This window comes from Amblyraja radiata, chromosome 22 (assembly GCF_010909765.2).
Source record: "Amblyraja radiata isolate CabotCenter1 chromosome 22, sAmbRad1.1.pri, whole genome shotgun sequence".
Taxonomy (NCBI): Eukaryota; Metazoa; Chordata; class Chondrichthyes; order Rajiformes; family Rajidae; genus Amblyraja; species Amblyraja radiata.
In genome coordinates this window covers 14426775-14445646 of record NC_045977.1, presented here as the reverse complement: position 1 = coordinate 14445646, position 18872 = coordinate 14426775, and the positions used below count along the sequence as shown (strand labels likewise).

General features: G+C 39.9%; 1 protein-coding gene across 1 annotated transcript in view; it reads left to right on the top strand.

Moving 5' to 3' along the window:
• Positions 1-18872, top strand: part of txndc11 (thioredoxin domain containing 11) — a 67418-nt gene that overhangs the window by 46235 nt on the left and 2311 nt on the right. The window contains exons 7-11 of the mRNA XM_033040444.1: positions 2709-2909; positions 7913-8669; positions 10173-10318; positions 13720-13832; positions 18228-18308. Coding sequence (XP_032896335.1) covers positions 2709-2909; positions 7913-8669; positions 10173-10318; positions 13720-13832; positions 18228-18308 — 1298 coding nt within the window. The remainder of the gene's footprint in view (positions 1-2708; positions 2910-7912; positions 8670-10172; positions 10319-13719; positions 13833-18227; positions 18309-18872) is intronic.

The window sequence follows — 18872 nt, the reverse complement described above, 5'->3', positions numbered from 1 at the left end:
TAGATTAAAAATCATCCTCTAAAGCCGCGAACCCCGACAACGGGACGGATCTCATGTAGGGGACAAGGCAAGGTAGGTTGTTTATTTTTACATTAAAAAGGGCTTGATACTTAAATTTTGGAAAAATACAACCATACCAACTGTTAAAATGTGGATTAGGAATATGATGGACATAGCACGCCTTGAAGAAATAAGACCGACTAATAGATAAATATGACCAATTCTTAAGGAGTTGGTCTCCTTTCATCGACTTTTTGGAATCATGTGATGCAGCGGTACCGTAAAGATTGCTGATTTCAGTTCATGCCGTGGATAGATTTACATCTCCGAATAAAGATTTGAAAATTTCTCTTTTAAGGGGCCTTCTCTCCTATTTCTACTTTCCACTTTTTCTTTTTTTTATATACACACTTCACGTTTTTCTATTCTCTACCATCTATTTTTCCTCTTTTTCCCCTTTCTATTGTTTTCTTTTTCTTGTCTTGCTTACTTCCTTCTCAAAACATAAAACTAGAGGTTGTACATAGAATGGATTACGGTATGACATAGTTGGCACCTAAAATTAGGTTCCACTGTACTGTTTTGTACTGTATTAACTTCTAATAAAATAAACAAAAAAACAAAAAAAAGGGCTTCTTAAGATCCCTTTATACAAATTTTTATGTTGCGAGTAGCTGACTTGGGGGCCCATTCAATCCCGCTGTGTTTTTCATGCCATATGGGCTTCAAATTCACCGCAATGGCAACGTTCCAAACCAGCGCGTTCCACAGAATCCCACTTGCAAGCTGATTTAAATGGCCATTAATTTACAGCAATTGAACACTAAATCCTTTCCATTTGGCCTATAAATTAATGAAAATGAGATTTAAAAATCATGTTTTATTGTGAATTCTTGTGTGAATGTTCTTTGGACACTTAGGCTATTTAAAAATGTTAATCTTTTCTTAAGAAATGGATAGATGTTTAGATCTAGTCATTGAAGTTTGGAATTAGCTACAATTGGGTAACTAACTAATTATATGCTTTAATTTCAGGTCATCCAAGTAAGATTGTTTAATATTTGTTTCAGAATGCCTCAATCTATAATAACTGAAAAAAAATTTCAGTTCTCTTCATTTTTAATAAAGTTATGGCCATTTCACTGTCCTTGATCACAGCTTTTGTGTTAAGTCAATGGAAAATCTTTTTAAATACTTATATAAAAAATAATAACATAACTGATGTTTGGAGAATAGCAAACCCAAGTGGAAGGGAATATTCATTTTACTCATCGGTTCATAAAACCTATTCACGAATTGACTATTTCTTATTGGATACAAAATTAATCCCGTATACGAATAAACCATCATACCATAATAGTATTATTTCCGATCATTCACCATTGACTTTTATACTTAAAATTGAGGGAATGCCGGGTATAAAACCTTTTCGGAGATTCAATGCACAAATATTAAATAACCCGCAGGGTTATGAGTATATAAAAGAACAAACAACATTTTTTTTCGAAATAAATGAGACGCCGGGTATTTCTGTATCGCTATTATGGGAAACCTTTAAGGCATACATTCGCGGTGCTATAATCTCTTATCAAAGTTTTCAAAATAAAGAAAATAAAAGAGAACTTCAGTGGATAGAACAGGAAATAAAATTACTAGAATTGGACAATGCAACTGACCCAACCATAGATAAACATAATAAGATAACCTTATTGAAATATAAACTCAATAGAATATTATCGGCAAGAGTAATAAGACTATTCCAAATTACAAAACAGGCACACTTCGAATTTGGGGATAAGCCACATAAATTACTTGCGAGGCAACTGAAGCAACAAGAAAAGGAAAATACTATCACTAAAATTAAATTGGATAAGGGTGAGCCTCTAACACTACCAAAGGATATTAATAAGAGGTTTGCCCAATTTTATCATAATTTATATACAACTAAAATAAATACAGATGTTAGTAAAATTACAAATTTTTTAGATAATTGCAATCTCCCTAAATTGGATAGTTTAGAACAAGAGGAATTAGGAGCACGGATTACTAGTGAAGAAATAAAACAAATAATAAACTCACTGAAAAATGGGAAGACCCCAGGACCAGATGGTTTTAGTAATGAATTTTATAAACGATTTCAGGACTCAATTGTACCAAGATTACTTAACTTATACACGCAGGCTTATACCGAAAATCAGTGTTAGTAATTGAAGATAGGTTTAAGAATAGTTAGAGAAAAGGACGCAAAATCCTGGAGAATGTTGCACTTGCAGCACAGGAGAATGGTGAGTAAGGTGGCGAAAAATCGTAGCGATATTATGTACCGTCTTTACGCAAATGTTAAATAAAACGCAAACCGGAAGGTAACAAGATGAGAGTTGTCCTTATAAGAAGGATCCTGACCCAAAACGTCACCTATTCGGACCCACTGAGTTACTCCAGCAATTTGGTATTAACCGGCATCTGCAGTTACTTTTTATTACAATGATAGATGGTTGGTTGTTCTTGATGGTCTTATGTAAAATCCTGTGTTGAGCAAGTGGCAACATGAGAACAGGTAAGGATCTGATTGTGATTATGGCAGACCTAAAAGAAAATAAGAGTACAAGACAAAATGATTTAGACTTCATTTCACTTATTTGGGTTTTTGTACCTTTGTTAAACAGAACCCATATCATACTAAAATGTGCCTGTTTTTGTCAATTCAGGTCTTTCCACATGAAGTCATAAACTTCACTGCAGTGAATGTCTACAGTTGGGCTTATGAGAACAGGGAGACCTTTATACATTGGTTGCGACCGCACGGAAGCAAGAGTCTGCTCCTAAACAATGAGCTGAAGAAAGGCCCGGCTTTGTTACTATTTTTCCCCTTCAGTCCGTTAGCTGAGAAACAGCCACTGATGGAGGAGGTGAGAACTTAAGACATATGACTATAATTGTTTGACTGACTGTTTGAAAGGATAAGTCAGGCTGTTTGTCTGCAGTAAGATTAATGTGACTGGTTCATTTCTAAACTTGCTGTATGAAACTCTACTGTAGTGCTGGAATTGGGACCATACAGCGGCAGGGACCTAGTTCAATCCTAACTACAGATGCCGTCTGTACGGAGTTTGTACATTCTCCCTATGACTGCGTGGTTCGTGGATTTTCTCCGGGTGCTCCAGTTTCCTCCCACACTCCAAAGATGTACAGCTTTCTAGGTGAATTGGCTTTGGTAAAATTGTCCCTCGTGTGCAGGATGTTGTTAGTGTATGGGGTGATTGCTGGTCGGCGTGGATTTGGTGGGCCGAAGGGCCTGTTTCCGCACCGTACATGCAGGTGTGTTGCTTAATTGGCTTCTATAAATTGTCCTTAGTGTGAGAGATAGAACTAATGCATAGGAGATCGCTGGTTGGTGGACTTGGTGGGCCAAAGTGCCTGTTTCCTCGCTGATTCACTAAAACCGTTCTACATTGCTACTCTATCATTTAAGGCCAAATAAGATATTTGTAACATTGCTTTGGTGCTTCCCAACTTTCTGATGGGACAACGAATCATTGTGTTTCACAGTTTGTTCTTAAAGATAAAAGAAGCTGATGTATCCAGATCTCTCTTAATTTGTGCCCATTACTTTCAGAAACTCACACTATCTACTTGTGGAGTCAGTGTTGGGATTTTCATTGGATGTCTGATTGTCATTAGGGCAGACTTCAGAACTTTAACTTTGACCGTTTTTGGAGTGGAGCAATGATCTATCCTAAAGCTATGGATGAATGTTTGCACGTCCATTATACGTTTTCTCTATTCTGTTTGACTGTTTGTTTGTGAGATGGTGTGTGCTTTGCTCCAATGAGATGTACATGTCAAGTTCCAGTAAACCCTTGTTATTGCACACTTCTATAATGGATTTCCATTATAGTGGACTGAAATCCCCACAGTAATTAGACATCACTGTCGCTTTAAAAATATAGGTGTTAGTTGCACTGCAGGAGGGCATTGAAAGTGACAAGCAATTGCTTTGATCGACATTTGTGCAACGATGAAGTGCTGGAGTAACTCTTCAGTTCAGGCAGCATCTCTGGAGAGTATGGATAAGTGAAGTTTCAGGTCGAGACAAACCGCTGCGTCGTCCCGAGCACCGACTGCCACGAGACCTGGACCCGCAGCAGTGCCGGAACCCGCTGCACCGACATTCGGTGCTTCCCTCTCTGAGTATGGGACCACTGAAGCTGCCGCCGACCCCACCCCAGCTGTTTCCAGACCAGTCCCACCAACCTTCACCGCCAGACTGGACTGCCGGCTCCACCCCCAGCCTACACCGTCACCCCAGCTGCTTCTCGGCCAGACCTACTGACCTTCATCAGGTCGGGCCGCCGCGCCATCCCCGGCCCACTCAGCTTACCCGGTCACTTCCAGGCTGAGCCTGCTGCCGGTACCGCCACTGCTGACCCTTACCTGCACTCCGGCGCACTCCAACCAATAACTCCGGCAATCCTCGCCTCTCCCCTGGCCACCAATCTGGGTTCCAGGTACAGTCCCAGACCAAGCATCTGAAGAAGGCTCTTGACCCAAAACGCCACCTATATATGTTCTCCAGAAATGCTGCCTGACCTGCTGAGTTTCTCCAGCACTTTGTGTCCTTTTGTACATTAACAAGCATCTGCAGTTCTTCGTTTCTGGATATAAGAATTTTGATGAGCAGGCTTTTGAGAAAATAGAATCAGGAAATGATTTGGTTCCAAATTTAATCTCTCAATTTAAAAATAAAAGTTGACTTTTACACATTATATATTTTCCACTATCCCTTACTCTGGCTTCACATTTCACTTCTCTCTTCATTTTACAGTCTCGTAATTTCATCTCCAGCTTTTGTTCACCCGTCCCCCTCACCTGGCTTTGGCCTGCCCCCACCTCTATTCCAGCCTTCTCCCCCTACTACAATCAGCCTGAAGGAGGGTACTTACTTGAAACGTCACTATCCATGCCTCCCCCAGTGTTGTTGTCTGACCCACTGATTTACTCGAGTAAAACTCCACAATTTATTTTGTTACTTTTAAAAAGAATAATCTTTGCAAGCGGTAACTATCTTTATAGCAGATGAATGGTTGACCTGATCAACCATGAGGTATTCTCAAAAATATAATTTAAACAATTCCAAGTATTTAAAAAAAAGACTTGTGGCAAGGTCTAAAAATGTCCCCTTTTGCAAAACCCTCAAGCTGTTACATTTTTTTGTGGTTTTTTTTTGCTTCCTCCTAGTATTAGCAAACATGATCATTTACATAATGCAAGGCATGAGTGGTAAACCATTTCCTCATGAAAAATGCCACCATTGTGTTTCAAAACTGGTACAAGCAAAGTTCATAGACTACTCATGTTCTCTTCAAAGTGAGAGCAATAGAATTTTTCCTACTTTGGTCGAACCACACATATCATCGTCTCACGTTCTACACAGCCAAGTGCATTATCTGTACATTTGTGTTGACCTCGGGATGGGGAAAATTTTTTTCTCTGTCATGGTTTAACTCTTTCTTATTCCCTACAGCCCTTTTTGTATTGGAAGCGAGATTAGTAAATTAAGACTTTGTGTGTTTGAATGTGTGTATGTGAAAAAAGTCTATTGAGAACTGCCCAAGCACGCTTAATGTAGGATCATTGCAGTCAGCAGAAAAACGTTTAAACTTTATTTATTATGACTAGGATTTAAACTTCATTCTGTCGTTAAAGAAGATCATCTGTTCCTCTTCCACACCTACTAAATGTCTAATGGTCGTGCTTTTGGGATTAAAGGGTTATTGTAGTGTCTACAGACACTTTTCTGTTGCCATTCATTAAAGCAAGTAACTAGGAATATCAATAAAATATATATTTTTAAATAGTCAACATTCACCTAATGGGGTCTGGTACAAAAATTGTTTAATGTCATTCCATGTGGTACAATTAAAGGAATAATCATATTTATATTTACTAGACTGCTTCCAATTTCTTTAAAAACAACATTTAAACAATTAACTATTTACATTAAATTATATCAGCTGTTAGCAAGTTGCATGTGAAAAAATATGTTAACTGTAGAAATATTTGCAGTAAACAGCTCCTAAATATAACAAAAATTGATGCAATTCATTGGTTCTCTCAGTTACTAGCCTTTCCTGCAGGCTAACTTATTTATTTGTACTTGAAAAAGATACTATAATTACATGAAACCACTTCTACAAGAACGTGTCATACATATTAATCTTGCAGCTGGACTACAATTGTTACCTTAATTTGATCTGACCATACATCTTATTGTGACTTATTTTCTGTGACACAAAATTTAACACAAGACAATAATTGTTAACTTTTTGTGTCTATCTTCGGTTTAAATCATCATCTGCAGTTCCTTCCTGCATACTTCCCTTTCCTATTGTGTCTGCTGAAGGTAGAAACTCATCATCTCTGACCTTCCCCTCTGTTATTTCCAGTGCTTACACTATTATCACAACAGTTTATGCCTCTTGCTGCACACTGTGTACCACCATGTACTGTGCTTCCCGTGTCCTTGATACTGTGGAGATCAATGGTCAGCATGGACTTGATGGGCCAAAGGTCCTGTTTCTATGCTGTATCTCTAAATTAAACTAAACATTTGGGATGTGGGAGGAAACAGGAAAACCAAGGAAATACCTATCAAGTGATAGAGAGAATGTGCAAACCTCACCTGAAGTCAAAATCTGGTCCGGGTTGTTGGAGTGAGAGACAGCAGCTAGTTATGCCATTGTGCTGCCCAATTTCTTCTTGGATTTTGTGCTGACTTTGCTTCTATGGTTGTTGTAGACTTCCGCACCTTCTACATATTGTACCTGTGGACGAATGGCCACAATTCACACTCCTCATTGTACATAGACTGCTGCAGCTTATTGATAGGGGCTGTGGTTTCTAGGTGAGGGGTGAGTGAGAACATAATATTGGGTCTGATTTTCCCAGCAACCACACATGTTCATGAAGCAGATATAACTTTATCTGAATGCTGCCTCTTGAATTATTTAATAAGGCAGGGATATCGTACCTTAACTCTACGAATGTTCTGGTAATAATAATAATAATGGATGGGATTTATATAGCGCCTTTCTAATACTCAAGGCGCTTTACATCGCATTATTCATTCACTCCTCAGTCACACTCGGTGGTGGTAAGCTACTTCTGTAGCCACAGCTGCCCTGGGGCAGACTGACGGAAGCGTGGCTGCCAATCTGCGCCTACGGCCCCTCCGACCACCACCAATCACTCACACACATTCACACACATTCACACACAGGCAAAGGTGGGTGAAGTGTCTTGCCCAAGGACACAACGACAGTATGCACTCCAAGCAGGATTCGAACCGGCTACCTTCCGGTCGCCAGCCGAACACTTAGCCCATTGTGCCATCTGTCGTCCCAAGTAGAGATTGGCTAATATGGTTGAAAGTATTCAATGCAATTTTGGATCATATATTTCCTGCTGAGCTCTTGGGAAACGCTGCATTATCATCTTAAATTCTTCACCAGAAATTGCAAGCATGCTAATCTGTATCTAGCATAGCCACCTGTACAAATCATGATAAATCATCATTGGATAACAACTAAAGTTAGCTGAATTTAATCAAATAAGCAGAGGTTGGAATGTAAGCAAAACAAAATTCAGAAATATTTTGTGGTTTGAATAAAGCAGTTTTAAAAAAAATATTTACACCAGCTCTATTCTATATCTGGTTTTCAGGAAATGAATAAATCACCTGTTCCTGCAGAAAGGCTCAAATTAACATGCTAATTGTTGCTTGGAATTGTAACGTAATATGGTTGGTGGAATGGATTGAACCTTGCCATTTGCATTGGTGACTAAAGTTCAATGATTAACATTATCCTGGTTATTACAGTGAAATTGGCATCTGATTATTCCTTTTTCTCAGATAACCGAAGTTATTCTTCAATATCGCAACTGTAACAACAGCAAGACCATTCAACGTGTACTGCAATACTTGGAAGAAAACGAGCAAAAAAATCGTGACGTCCAGTCAACAAGACCTTTGTTCCGGACTAGAAAGCCTTGTTGTAACACAGTAATACTTTCCCAGTTGCATTCTATAGCTCAAACTCACAACATCTGTGAGCTCTGTATTAATCAGACTATTGGAATTCAACCGAGTGTGGTCCACATCGCAAGATGCAGCTTCGTTGAGATGGAGACGGCTCTAGATTCATTCTACCTCAGAGAACAGTCATTTTTCCAATTGCAATCCAGGACTGTGGAATGCAGTGATTTCTTGAGCTATTACAGCCCATTCAATTACTACACAGCTTGCTGCAGGACATTCAGCAGTCCAATTAAGTCTGAACAAATTAATGTCATTGCCTCTTTAGAACTGTTTTCTAATGCAGATCACCAGCAGGGAATGTTTTCCGATAATTCATTTCCTCACATTGAGGACACAGCAACAAGATTTCTTGATTTAAATCATGGTCACGTTAATATTACAGGACTGAGCTGTAATACTAATAAAACTCTAAACTTTTACTTACTGGATTCAAACTTGCACTGGAGATTTGCAACGAGATTGGGAGCCAGTGAATGTGCCCAAGTGCAAGAATTTGCTACCATTGTTGATCTATGGGATGAAGTTCATTATGTCTTTGACCACGAGCAAGTCCTTGATAAGTCTTCTATTGGTAGGTGTCTATGAAAGTAATTTTGAATGCAGCTGAAATTTCACTGCTTATATGTTTTGAAATCATTTTGCTTAGTAATAGATTCCAGTACTGTTTGAATTAAATTATTTTCAAAAATTGTATAATTTTTCCCCTTCGCCACCACTCAAGAAAGATCAGCTTAATAACACCGTACTCAAGTGAAAATCAAATCTATATAAAATACTTTATTTACTGTTCATGTCCTAAAATTACCATACATTTTCAAAATGGTATGCTGATATTTTTCCTTACACCATTTGACTTGCTGCATGTAAAATCTAAATACAACAAAGTTGTGTCCATCATCATTATGTACCGGGTACATAGATATTTCCACTTCTTGCTAAATAATCTGGCTGTTGAAGAAATTACCTACATGCTTTACCCCAATAATCTGCTAAATAGTTATTTTAATCTAAATTTATATACTGTGTCTATGCATACATGTTACAGTACACTTAACTTGGGTTGCAAAGATCTCTTAGTGCAGGCAATAACGATATTTTTGTACTTCTTGAATATCACTTTTTCAATTGACCATAACTCCATTTCAATAGAAATATTTACCTGAAAAATACATTTCCTTTGGACACTCTGCACATTTTTTTGGATCGTGCTACCTATTCACGAGGATGTCTTCCTTTTAACGGTCTAACTTAGGATGCAAGTAATATTCTTACACAGTAATCCAAATATTCCATTTCATCAAAGCTGCAACGATGTAGAAAAGACCATTTGATGAATGGCAGCAAAATTAATTAGTCAAATAAAATTAATTAATTGGGTAGTTAGTTTTGAACCTGATAGTTTCACATTTTAATCAAATCCCAGAAAATTTGAATGGAATATCTTGTGTTCCTCCTTTGCCAACATCATCTTATCACAAAGTAATCAGATTTTGTAATTGTATGGATGGAATATTTATTTATTTTTATTTGTTAGAACCCGGGTATTGCTAGCAAATATTGGTTGGTTTTTATTTCAGGTTTCTGCGTTATTTTTCTTCAGGATCATACATTAATTTTGTTGTATGATATTAATCCCTTCACAAATGGAATAACTTATTTTCTTGTAGTATTTGTAAACTTGCCAAAATGCCAAATGTAGAAACAAGGAACTGCAAATGCTGGTTTACACATAAGGATACAAAGTGCTGGAGTAACTCGGGCCAGGCAGCATCTCTGGAGAACATGGATAGGTGAGTTACTCAAGCACTTTGTGTACAAAACGTCATGTTGAGACAATGGAATTTACAGGAATGGCAGTTGCAGGAAATCTGAAATAAAAACAAACTAAATTAGTGCTAGTGTTTAGATTGAAGATTAGAGTGAGATGCACAAGCCTTTATTTGATTAAAACTGATGGTCGCCATCATCATCATCATCATCATCATCATCGTTGAAAACATAGACACGTGTATTAGTTTGTAACATGTAGACAGAAATATTGCCTTTTTATTTGATTGCCATTTTTGTGTTGCAGAAAGCATTATAAAAAATTACAGTAGAGTATACAGTCCATTAAATCGGCATCTTATTGTTGGAACCAAGTCTAAAGCTCAGGAAGAATATTTAATTGCTGAAGCAACAACCCACACATTTGACAGCATCGTGCTGGATGGCGAAAAGGTGAACCTCCAACTTCTGTTGTTACATATGTGTCTGTTAAAGTCATTTGTTTCATTAAAAATCCATACAAGCTTCATAATTGCTGTTTGAGTTTAGTTTATTGTCACATGTACCGAGGTACAGTGAAAAGCTTCTGTTGCGTGCTAACCAGTCAGCGGAAACACAATATATGATTACAATTGAGCCATCCCCAGTGTGCAGATACATGATAAAGAGAATAACGTTTAGTGCAAGGTAAAGTCCTGTGTAGGAAAGAACTGCGGATGCTGGTTTAAACCGAAGATAGACACAAAAAGCTGGAGTAACTCAGTGGGTAAGACAGCCTCTGGAGAATAGGAATAGGTGACGTTTCGAGTCACGACCCAAATGTCTGAAGAAGGCATTCGAGGCAAATCATACCATTCATGATATAACAGGCAGTGCAAAAAGAGACAGGAAACGGAGTGAGGAATATAGTAATAGATCATGTAATAAAAAGAAGCTGGAGTAACTCAGTGGGTCAGGCAGCATCTGTGGAGAAAATAGGTGATGTTTTGGGTCGGGACTCTTCATGCAAAATAGGGTGTTACTGCTGCAGGAAATGTGGAATTTAAAAAACGGTTAAAACTGTAAAAAGATCTAGTTGCATGGCTCTGTAACTTCCTGTGTTTGACTGATAAATATAACCGAAAGCCATGTAAAGTGAATGCTGTAACACACTGAAGTGCCTTCTCTTGATCTCTGCCTGTTCCAAAGACATGCAGGTTTGTAGCTTGGGTAAATTGCCCCTGGCGTGTAGGATAGTGCTAGTCGAGGGGTAATCGCTGGTTTGCGAAGACTCGATGGACAGAAGAGCCTATTTCCCCGCTGTATCTCTAAACTAAACTAAAGTGCATGGGGTTGTGCAATGGGTGACAAAGTTCGCTGCTCCTCAGCTCAGTATGTTTCATTCACACTGAATTGTAGTGAATTCAGAAATGGATCAGGTACTGCCCTCTTGTCTCTGACTGCATGGGCAAGATCGTCTAAAAGAGTAGAGATAAAGAGAACTGCAGGTGCTGGTTTACAAAACAAGACACAAAGTGCTGGAGTAACTTAGCATAATTGGCAGCATCACTGGAGAACATGGACAGGTGAAGTTTCGGGTCGGAAGCCTTCTGCAGACTCAAAGACTAGTTTATCCCATGGTTTGCCAATGGTTCTCCACTTTCAGACGGGGTTAAACTTGTTGCAGCCTGTAATCTTCATTGTGGTTAGATTTTATTTAGTTAGCCCTTTGTGAAATACCTTGGTATGTTTTGCACTATTATACATATTATAGTAGGTGTGATGATAAATTCAAGACTTTAGACTTTAATGGTTCAATGGTCCTTTATTGTCACGTGTACCGAGGTACAGTGAAATTTGATTTACCATACAGTCATACCAAAAAAGCAACAAGATACAAAACGACATAAAGATTAAACATAAACAGCCACCACAGCAGTGTGTGAGAATCCCCAGGGCACACAGCATAGCGGAGACCCACAGCCATCGGTTCAATGTCCGGACAACATACGCGCTCCTTTACCGTGATGTGACCAGAGTTGTACCGACCGCTGTCACTCTCTCTGCAGTCCCTGTCTGCCCGAACAGTCAGAAAGCCGCCCACACTCGCATCAGACTCCAGGATGCTCTCATGGCGCTTTAGACATGCCCTTTGGCCCGTGCCGACCAGCGATCACCCCGTACACTCGCACTATCCTACACACAAGGGACAATTTACAATTTTACCAAAGCCAATTAACCTTCAAACCTGTATGTCTTTGGAGTGTGGGGGGGAAACCAGAGCACCCGGAGAAAACCCACGCAATCACAGGGAGAACGTACTAACTCCGCCTAGACAGTACCTGTAGTCAGGATCGAACCTGGGTCTCTGACGCTGTGAGGTAGCAACTCTACCGCTGCGCACTGCGCTGCCCCAAATTCTGTAATTTGCTGGAAAAGACAAACCAAGGCAACCAATGTGGAAGGAAGCGGAAATCTGGGAATTTCCTCCTGAATTATTGATGGACTTTCGTTAGTCCAATTAAATGCCTAGTAATTATTTTGTAAAATGTGTGGAACTGGCTTGCCACACTTTTGATGGTATACAGTATCTACACACACCATCTGAGCAAGCAATTCCTCACTTTTATAGTGATCTTGTATTGCGCTAATCACTTAAAGGGTTTTCTCTATATTCTGAGAAGAATATCCAAATCTAAATATTATTTGAAAATAAAGCAACTTTTGCATTGAACGTAAATGTAACTATACATATTGACATTTTTCCAAAGGTTTTTCTCATCAACAGTTGCAAGTGTGTTATTACTGGAAGCAACTGGATTAAATGAGCAACAAAGTTCAATGATGTTCTAATTTATGTGCCTAATAAAATGTTTATAAAGAGCAAATTTCCAAATTTGAGCACCAGTAATCCCATCATCTTTACTGATCCACATAGTCATACGGCATTGAAACAGCCTCTTTGGCCCAACTTGTCCATGCCGACCAAGATGCCCCACCTACACTAGTCCCACTTGCCTACATTTGATCTATATCCCTCCAAACCTACCCTATCAGGTATCTGTCTTTTAAACGTTGTTACAGTACCTGCCTCAACGACCTCCTCTGGCGACTTGTCACATGTGCCCACCACCCTCCGTGTTTCAAAGTTTCCCCTTGAGTTCCTATTAAATCTATTCCCTCTTATCTTAAACCTGGTCTTTCGTTAGTCCATTTAAATGCATAGTCCCCTGGTTCTTGATCTCCCTTCTCTAAGTAAAAATCTCTGTGCATCTACCCTCACTATTCTGCTTATGATCTTATACAGCTCTATAAGATTACTCCTCATCCTCCTGCGCTCCAAGGAATAAAGTACTAGCCTGCCCAACCTCTCTCCCTATAGCCGAGGGCCTCAAATCCTGGCAATTTATTTCCATATGTGTTTCCTTATTTTATATATATATATATATATATATGTGTATATATATATATATATATACACATATATATATACACATATATATATACACATATATATATGTGTATATATATATGTGTATATATATATGTGTGTGTATGTATATGTGTATATATATATGTGTATATATATGTGTATATATATGTGTATATATATGTGTATATATATATGTGTGTATATATATGTGTATATATATATATATATGTGTGTGTGTGTGTATGTATATGTATATATATACTGTATATACGTACTGTATATATGTATATATATATGTATATATATATACGTGTGTATATATATATGTGTGTATATATATATATATATATATATATATATATATTAAGCAATACGTGTATCACTCTATATTAATGGAAATATGCAGCAGTGCTAACTTGTTTGTGTATCCCTGTCTTTCCAGAATGTCTTGCTACTCTACTACACTCAGTGGTGTGGATTTTGCACTGTTCTCAATCATATCTTCATTCAGGTTGCCCGTCTCTTTCATGCTGATGATGGAATCTTAATAGCCAGGTAAGATATATTTGCATTTGTTTCAAAGCTTTTTTTTTTCCAACTTATTTTTTCCTTTTTTTAAATTTTCCCTCCTCTGTGTCTCTGTCTCTCCCTCCCGCACCACCCCCTCCCCAGGCACTCTCCCTTGCAACCGCAAGAGATGCTACACTTGTCGCTTTACCTCCCCCCTCGATTCCATTCAAGGACCCAAGCAGTCGTTTCAGGTGCGACAGAGGTTCACCTGCACCTCCTCCAACCTCATCTATTGCATCCGCTGCTCTAGATGTCAGCTGATCTACATCGGTGAGACCAAGCGTAAGTTTGGCGATTGTTTCGCTGAACATCTCCGCTCGGTCCGCAATAACCAATCTGATCTCCCGATGGCTCAGCACTTCAACTCCCCCTCCCATTCCGAATCCGACCTTTCTGTCCTGGGCCTCCTCCATGGCCAGAGTGAGCACCACCGGAAATTGGAGGAGCAGCACCTCATATTCCACTTGGGCAGTTTACACCCAAGCTGCATGAACATTGAATTCCCCAATTTCCGGTAACCCTTATTGTCTCCTCCCTTTCTCAGCTGTCCCTCGACCCTCTCGCTCCTGCTCTTCCTTTCTGCTTCCCGCCCCCCACCCTACATCAGTCTGAAGAAGGGTTTTGGCCCAAAACTTTGCCTATTTCCTTCGCTCCATAGATGCTGCCGCACCCGCTGAGTTTCTCCAGCACTTTTGCCTACCTTTGATCTTCTCTGACTTGCTCCATAAAGTATACTTCGGTTTTGCACTGTTCTGGTCTGGTTACCATAAGACATATGACATAGGAGCAGAATTAGGCCATCGAGTCTGTTCCGCCATTTGATCATGGTTACCTAATATTACTGATTATTAATTTATTATATTACCAATTGCATATTTAGTTGTGTGTTAATGGGCCTGTAAAGCTACCGGAAGTAAGAATTTAATTGTTCCATTGTCATTACATATGACCATTGCATATTCTTGACTCTTCTTCGTCCCACTGCCAACTATAAAATAAAGCCTCCTGAAATTGTGTGCAACTTTTCCAATCTCACCACTGTTTTTTAATCAGTACATGCAGCAGGAGTATGTCTTTAGAGCCCGCAAGCCTGCTGGCCTCATGGCGTCCACTTCCTCTTGATCCCACTAAACTCGGGATTTCCCCTCCAATCCAATAATCAATCTCAGCCATCAATATATTTCACAATTCCAGAGATTTAAGGATAAGGAATTCCAAAGATTTACATCTCTTGGAGAAATCCTGATATATCACAGCTTTGATATAGAAGCTCTTTTAAGGTGAGACTTTATCTTCTAATTCTGGTATTCATCCCTCAGTGGCAATCTCTGCCACAGAATCTATCGTGTTAAGCCATCTCAGAATCTTTATATATTTCACGGAGTCTAAATGTTCCTAAATTACGAACGATAGGTCCAATTTACTTTCTCTTTCCTTGTAAGATGTTAAAGTTAAATTTTATGAATCAAGATAACAAAATATTTAAGATCGACACAAAATGCTGGAGTAACTCAGTTGACCCACAAAGTTACTCCAGCATTTTGATTCTATATTTGGTATAAACCAGCATCTCTCTAATGCACGTAAAGCTGCTGGCCCTGACGGCATCCCCGGGCGCGTGCTCAGGGCCTGTGCTGCGCAGCTGACAGACGTCTGGACTGACATCTTCAACCTGTCACTTGCCCAAGCAGTTGTCCCCACGTGCCTTAAAACCACCTCCATCGTGCCAGTGCCAAAACACTCCACTGCGGCAAGCCTCAACGACTTCCGCCCAGTTGCACTTACCCCCATCATCACCAAGTGCTTCGAGAGGCTGGTCCTGGCACACCTCAAAAGCTGCCTACCCCCCACACTGGATCCCTATCAGTTTGCCTACCGCAAGAACAGGAGTACGGAGGATGCCATCTCAACGGCACTTCACTCCGCCCTATCCCACCTCGACAACAGAGACACTTACGTAAGAATGCTGTTCATCGATTACAGCTCAGCATTCAACACCATTATACCATCAAAACTGATCACCAAACTCGGTAACCTGGGCATCGACCCCTCCCTCTGCAACTGGATACTGGACTTTCTAACCAACAGACCCCAGTCTGTTAGGTTAGACAAGCACACCTCTTCAACCCTCACCCTGAACACCGGCGTTCCACAGGGCTGTGTGCTGAGCCCCCTCCTCTACTCCCTCTTCACCTATGACTGCACACCTGTACATGGTACTAACACCATCATCAAGTATGCAGATGATACAACGGTGATTGGCCTCATCAGCAACAACGATGAGTCGGCCTACAGTGAGGAGGTCCAGCACTTAGCAGCATGGTGCGCTGACAACAACCTGGCCCTTAACTCCAAGAAGACCAAGGAGCTCATTGTAGACTTCAGGAAGTCCAGGGGCGGCACGCACACCCCCATCCACATTAACGGGACGGCGGTGGAACGTGTTTCTAGCTTCAGGTTCCTGGGAGTCAACATCTCCGATGACCTCTCTTGGACCCACAATACCTCAACTCTGATCAAGAAGGCTCACCAGCGTCTCTTCTTCCTGAGGAGACTGAAGAAGGTCCATCTGTCTCCTCAGATCCTGGTGAACTTCTACCGCTGCACCATCGAGAGCATCCTTACCAACTGCATCACAGTATGGTATGGCAACTGCTCTGTCTCCGACCGGAAGGCATTGCAGAGGGTGGTGAAAATTGCCCAACGCATCACCGGTTCCTCGCTCCTCTCCATTGAGTCTGTCCAAAGCAAGCGTTTTCTGCGGAGGGCGCTCAGCATCGCCAAGGACTGCTCTCACCCCAACCATGGACTGTTTACCCTCCTACCATCCGGGAGGCGCTACAGGTCTCTCCGTTGCCGAACCAGCAGGTCCAGGAACAGCTTCTTCCCGGCGGCTGTCACTCTACTCAACAACGTACCTCGGTGACTGCCAATCGCCCCCCCACCCCCCGGACACTTATTATCACTTATTATTATTTATTCAAATCATTTGCTATGTCGCTCTTCCAGGGAGATGCTAAATGCATTTCGTTGTCTCTGTACTGTACACTGACAATGACAATTAAAATTGAATCTGAATCTGAATCTGAATCTGATCTGCATTTCATTCTTATAACAGAATATTTAAGCTGCTTGTGGAACAAGGAACCCCTAACTGGAATTGCATCTTTTCCATTTTCATGTCTTTAAACTCGAAAATTTGTTTTAAGAATGTCACATTTCTTTTTGCCCAGTTAATGAGTTTCAAGCTGAGGTATTAAATGCCAAAGCAGGCATAAAGGCAATGTCACCCACACGCACATTCAGTATGTTGTCAGGTAAATGCTATAATCTAGCTTTTTATAGATTAGCCATGTAAGCAAATCTCAGTTGTATGCCTAAAAATGTATCTTTAAATGTCATCTCTTTATTGGTGATCTCTTGCCCATTCATCATTCTGTCAAGTGTGGACACGCCATGTGTTTTAAGATGCACTTCAGAAGCAAGACTTACACCCTAATCAGTATTGAGGCAATGCTGTATTCTCTACAATAATGCCTTTCAGTGAACTGAGTCATGTTGTTTGTTAACAGCTCAGATTTTATTCCCCATTGATGAACTGTCAATTCAGCGTGTGGCTGAGATCCTTGTGATTGGGACAGTTATCCCATTTAGCAGTGAAATCATCACTGCATTTCAAAATGGGTCATGGCACATTTGAAATGCTTGGAGACATTTTTACAGTATTATCATGCGCTTTTTGAATGCAAAGTCTCATGTACCTTTTGTTGAAGGGGCTGTTCCTGTTTTTGGATGCATTTCTGTGTTCTATTAGCATTTTAAATAGTGCAGCAGTGAATCCTTTAATGCCATAAGTTGCCACTGTAGTTTGTGATAGTTGCTTACATGGCAGACTTCTACAGATCAGTGAGCATGGCAACAATGACATTATTTGTGGTCAGCACTGAATGACGATTATGCATTCTGTGAAGCTGAGTATAGTGAATGCATGCTTTGTGACAGTAGTTTGTTAAAGCTACACTATCTTGTGGTGGCAGCTTTTTATAAATGTAAAGTGAATTGAATTAATTGTATAAAACCGGAACTTCAGTAATTGGAAAAAATAGAAACTTCCAAAAAGAGTGCAGCTCTTTCTGCAGCCATTGTAAAAGCTGTAAGTCACTAATTATCAGTACCATTTGTGCTGGCAAACTGGACTCTTGAGAAATGCACAGAACTTTTTCTTGTTACAGATTTCTCCACATGCTGCAAGTGACTTAACGCTTGAACAATCAGTTTTATACAGAGGATACATGATCTTTTTTGTAGAACTTCCTCTCCACGGAATAACTCTGGTCACAGGATATGTAGATAATTCACAAAACTGTTTTATTCTTTCAGAATCAATGTTGCCAAAAATGACCTACCTTGGGAATATATGGTCGATCGATTTCCAACTATCCTGTTTTTCCCAAGAAACAGGTAAGACAAAGGAATTAATCCTTATTGTACACTTTATGACAGTCTGATGTGAATTTCCTATCAGTTTTCTGGCTTGTCTGAATATAATTGTGACTTGTATCAAACACTGCACTGTTAAAGCTTTGTCATTGCAAGACATGCTTTTGGGTTGTGTCAGTCCTGTGTCTGCTCTTGCCAATTATAAATTGGAAAAGTCTGTTAGTTTTGTGAAAATGTTTCTCAGATTGAAATAATTTACATTAAATCTTTAACTCCTTACTACGAGATAAAATAATTGTATTTACGTCATTACATTTTGGGGTGCAGCAGTAGAGTTGCTGCTTTACAGCGCCAGAGACCCGGGTTTGATTTAACTACGGATGCTGTCTGTACATAATTTGTATGGTCTCCGTGTGGGTTTTCACCGGGTGCTCCAGTTTCCTCCCACACTCTAATGATGTACAGGTTTGTAGATTAATTGGCTTCGGTAAAGATTGTAAATTGTCCTTAGTGTGCAGGCTAGTGCACGGGGATCGCTGGTTGTTGCGGACTCAGTGAGCTGATTTCTATGCTACTAAACAAAAC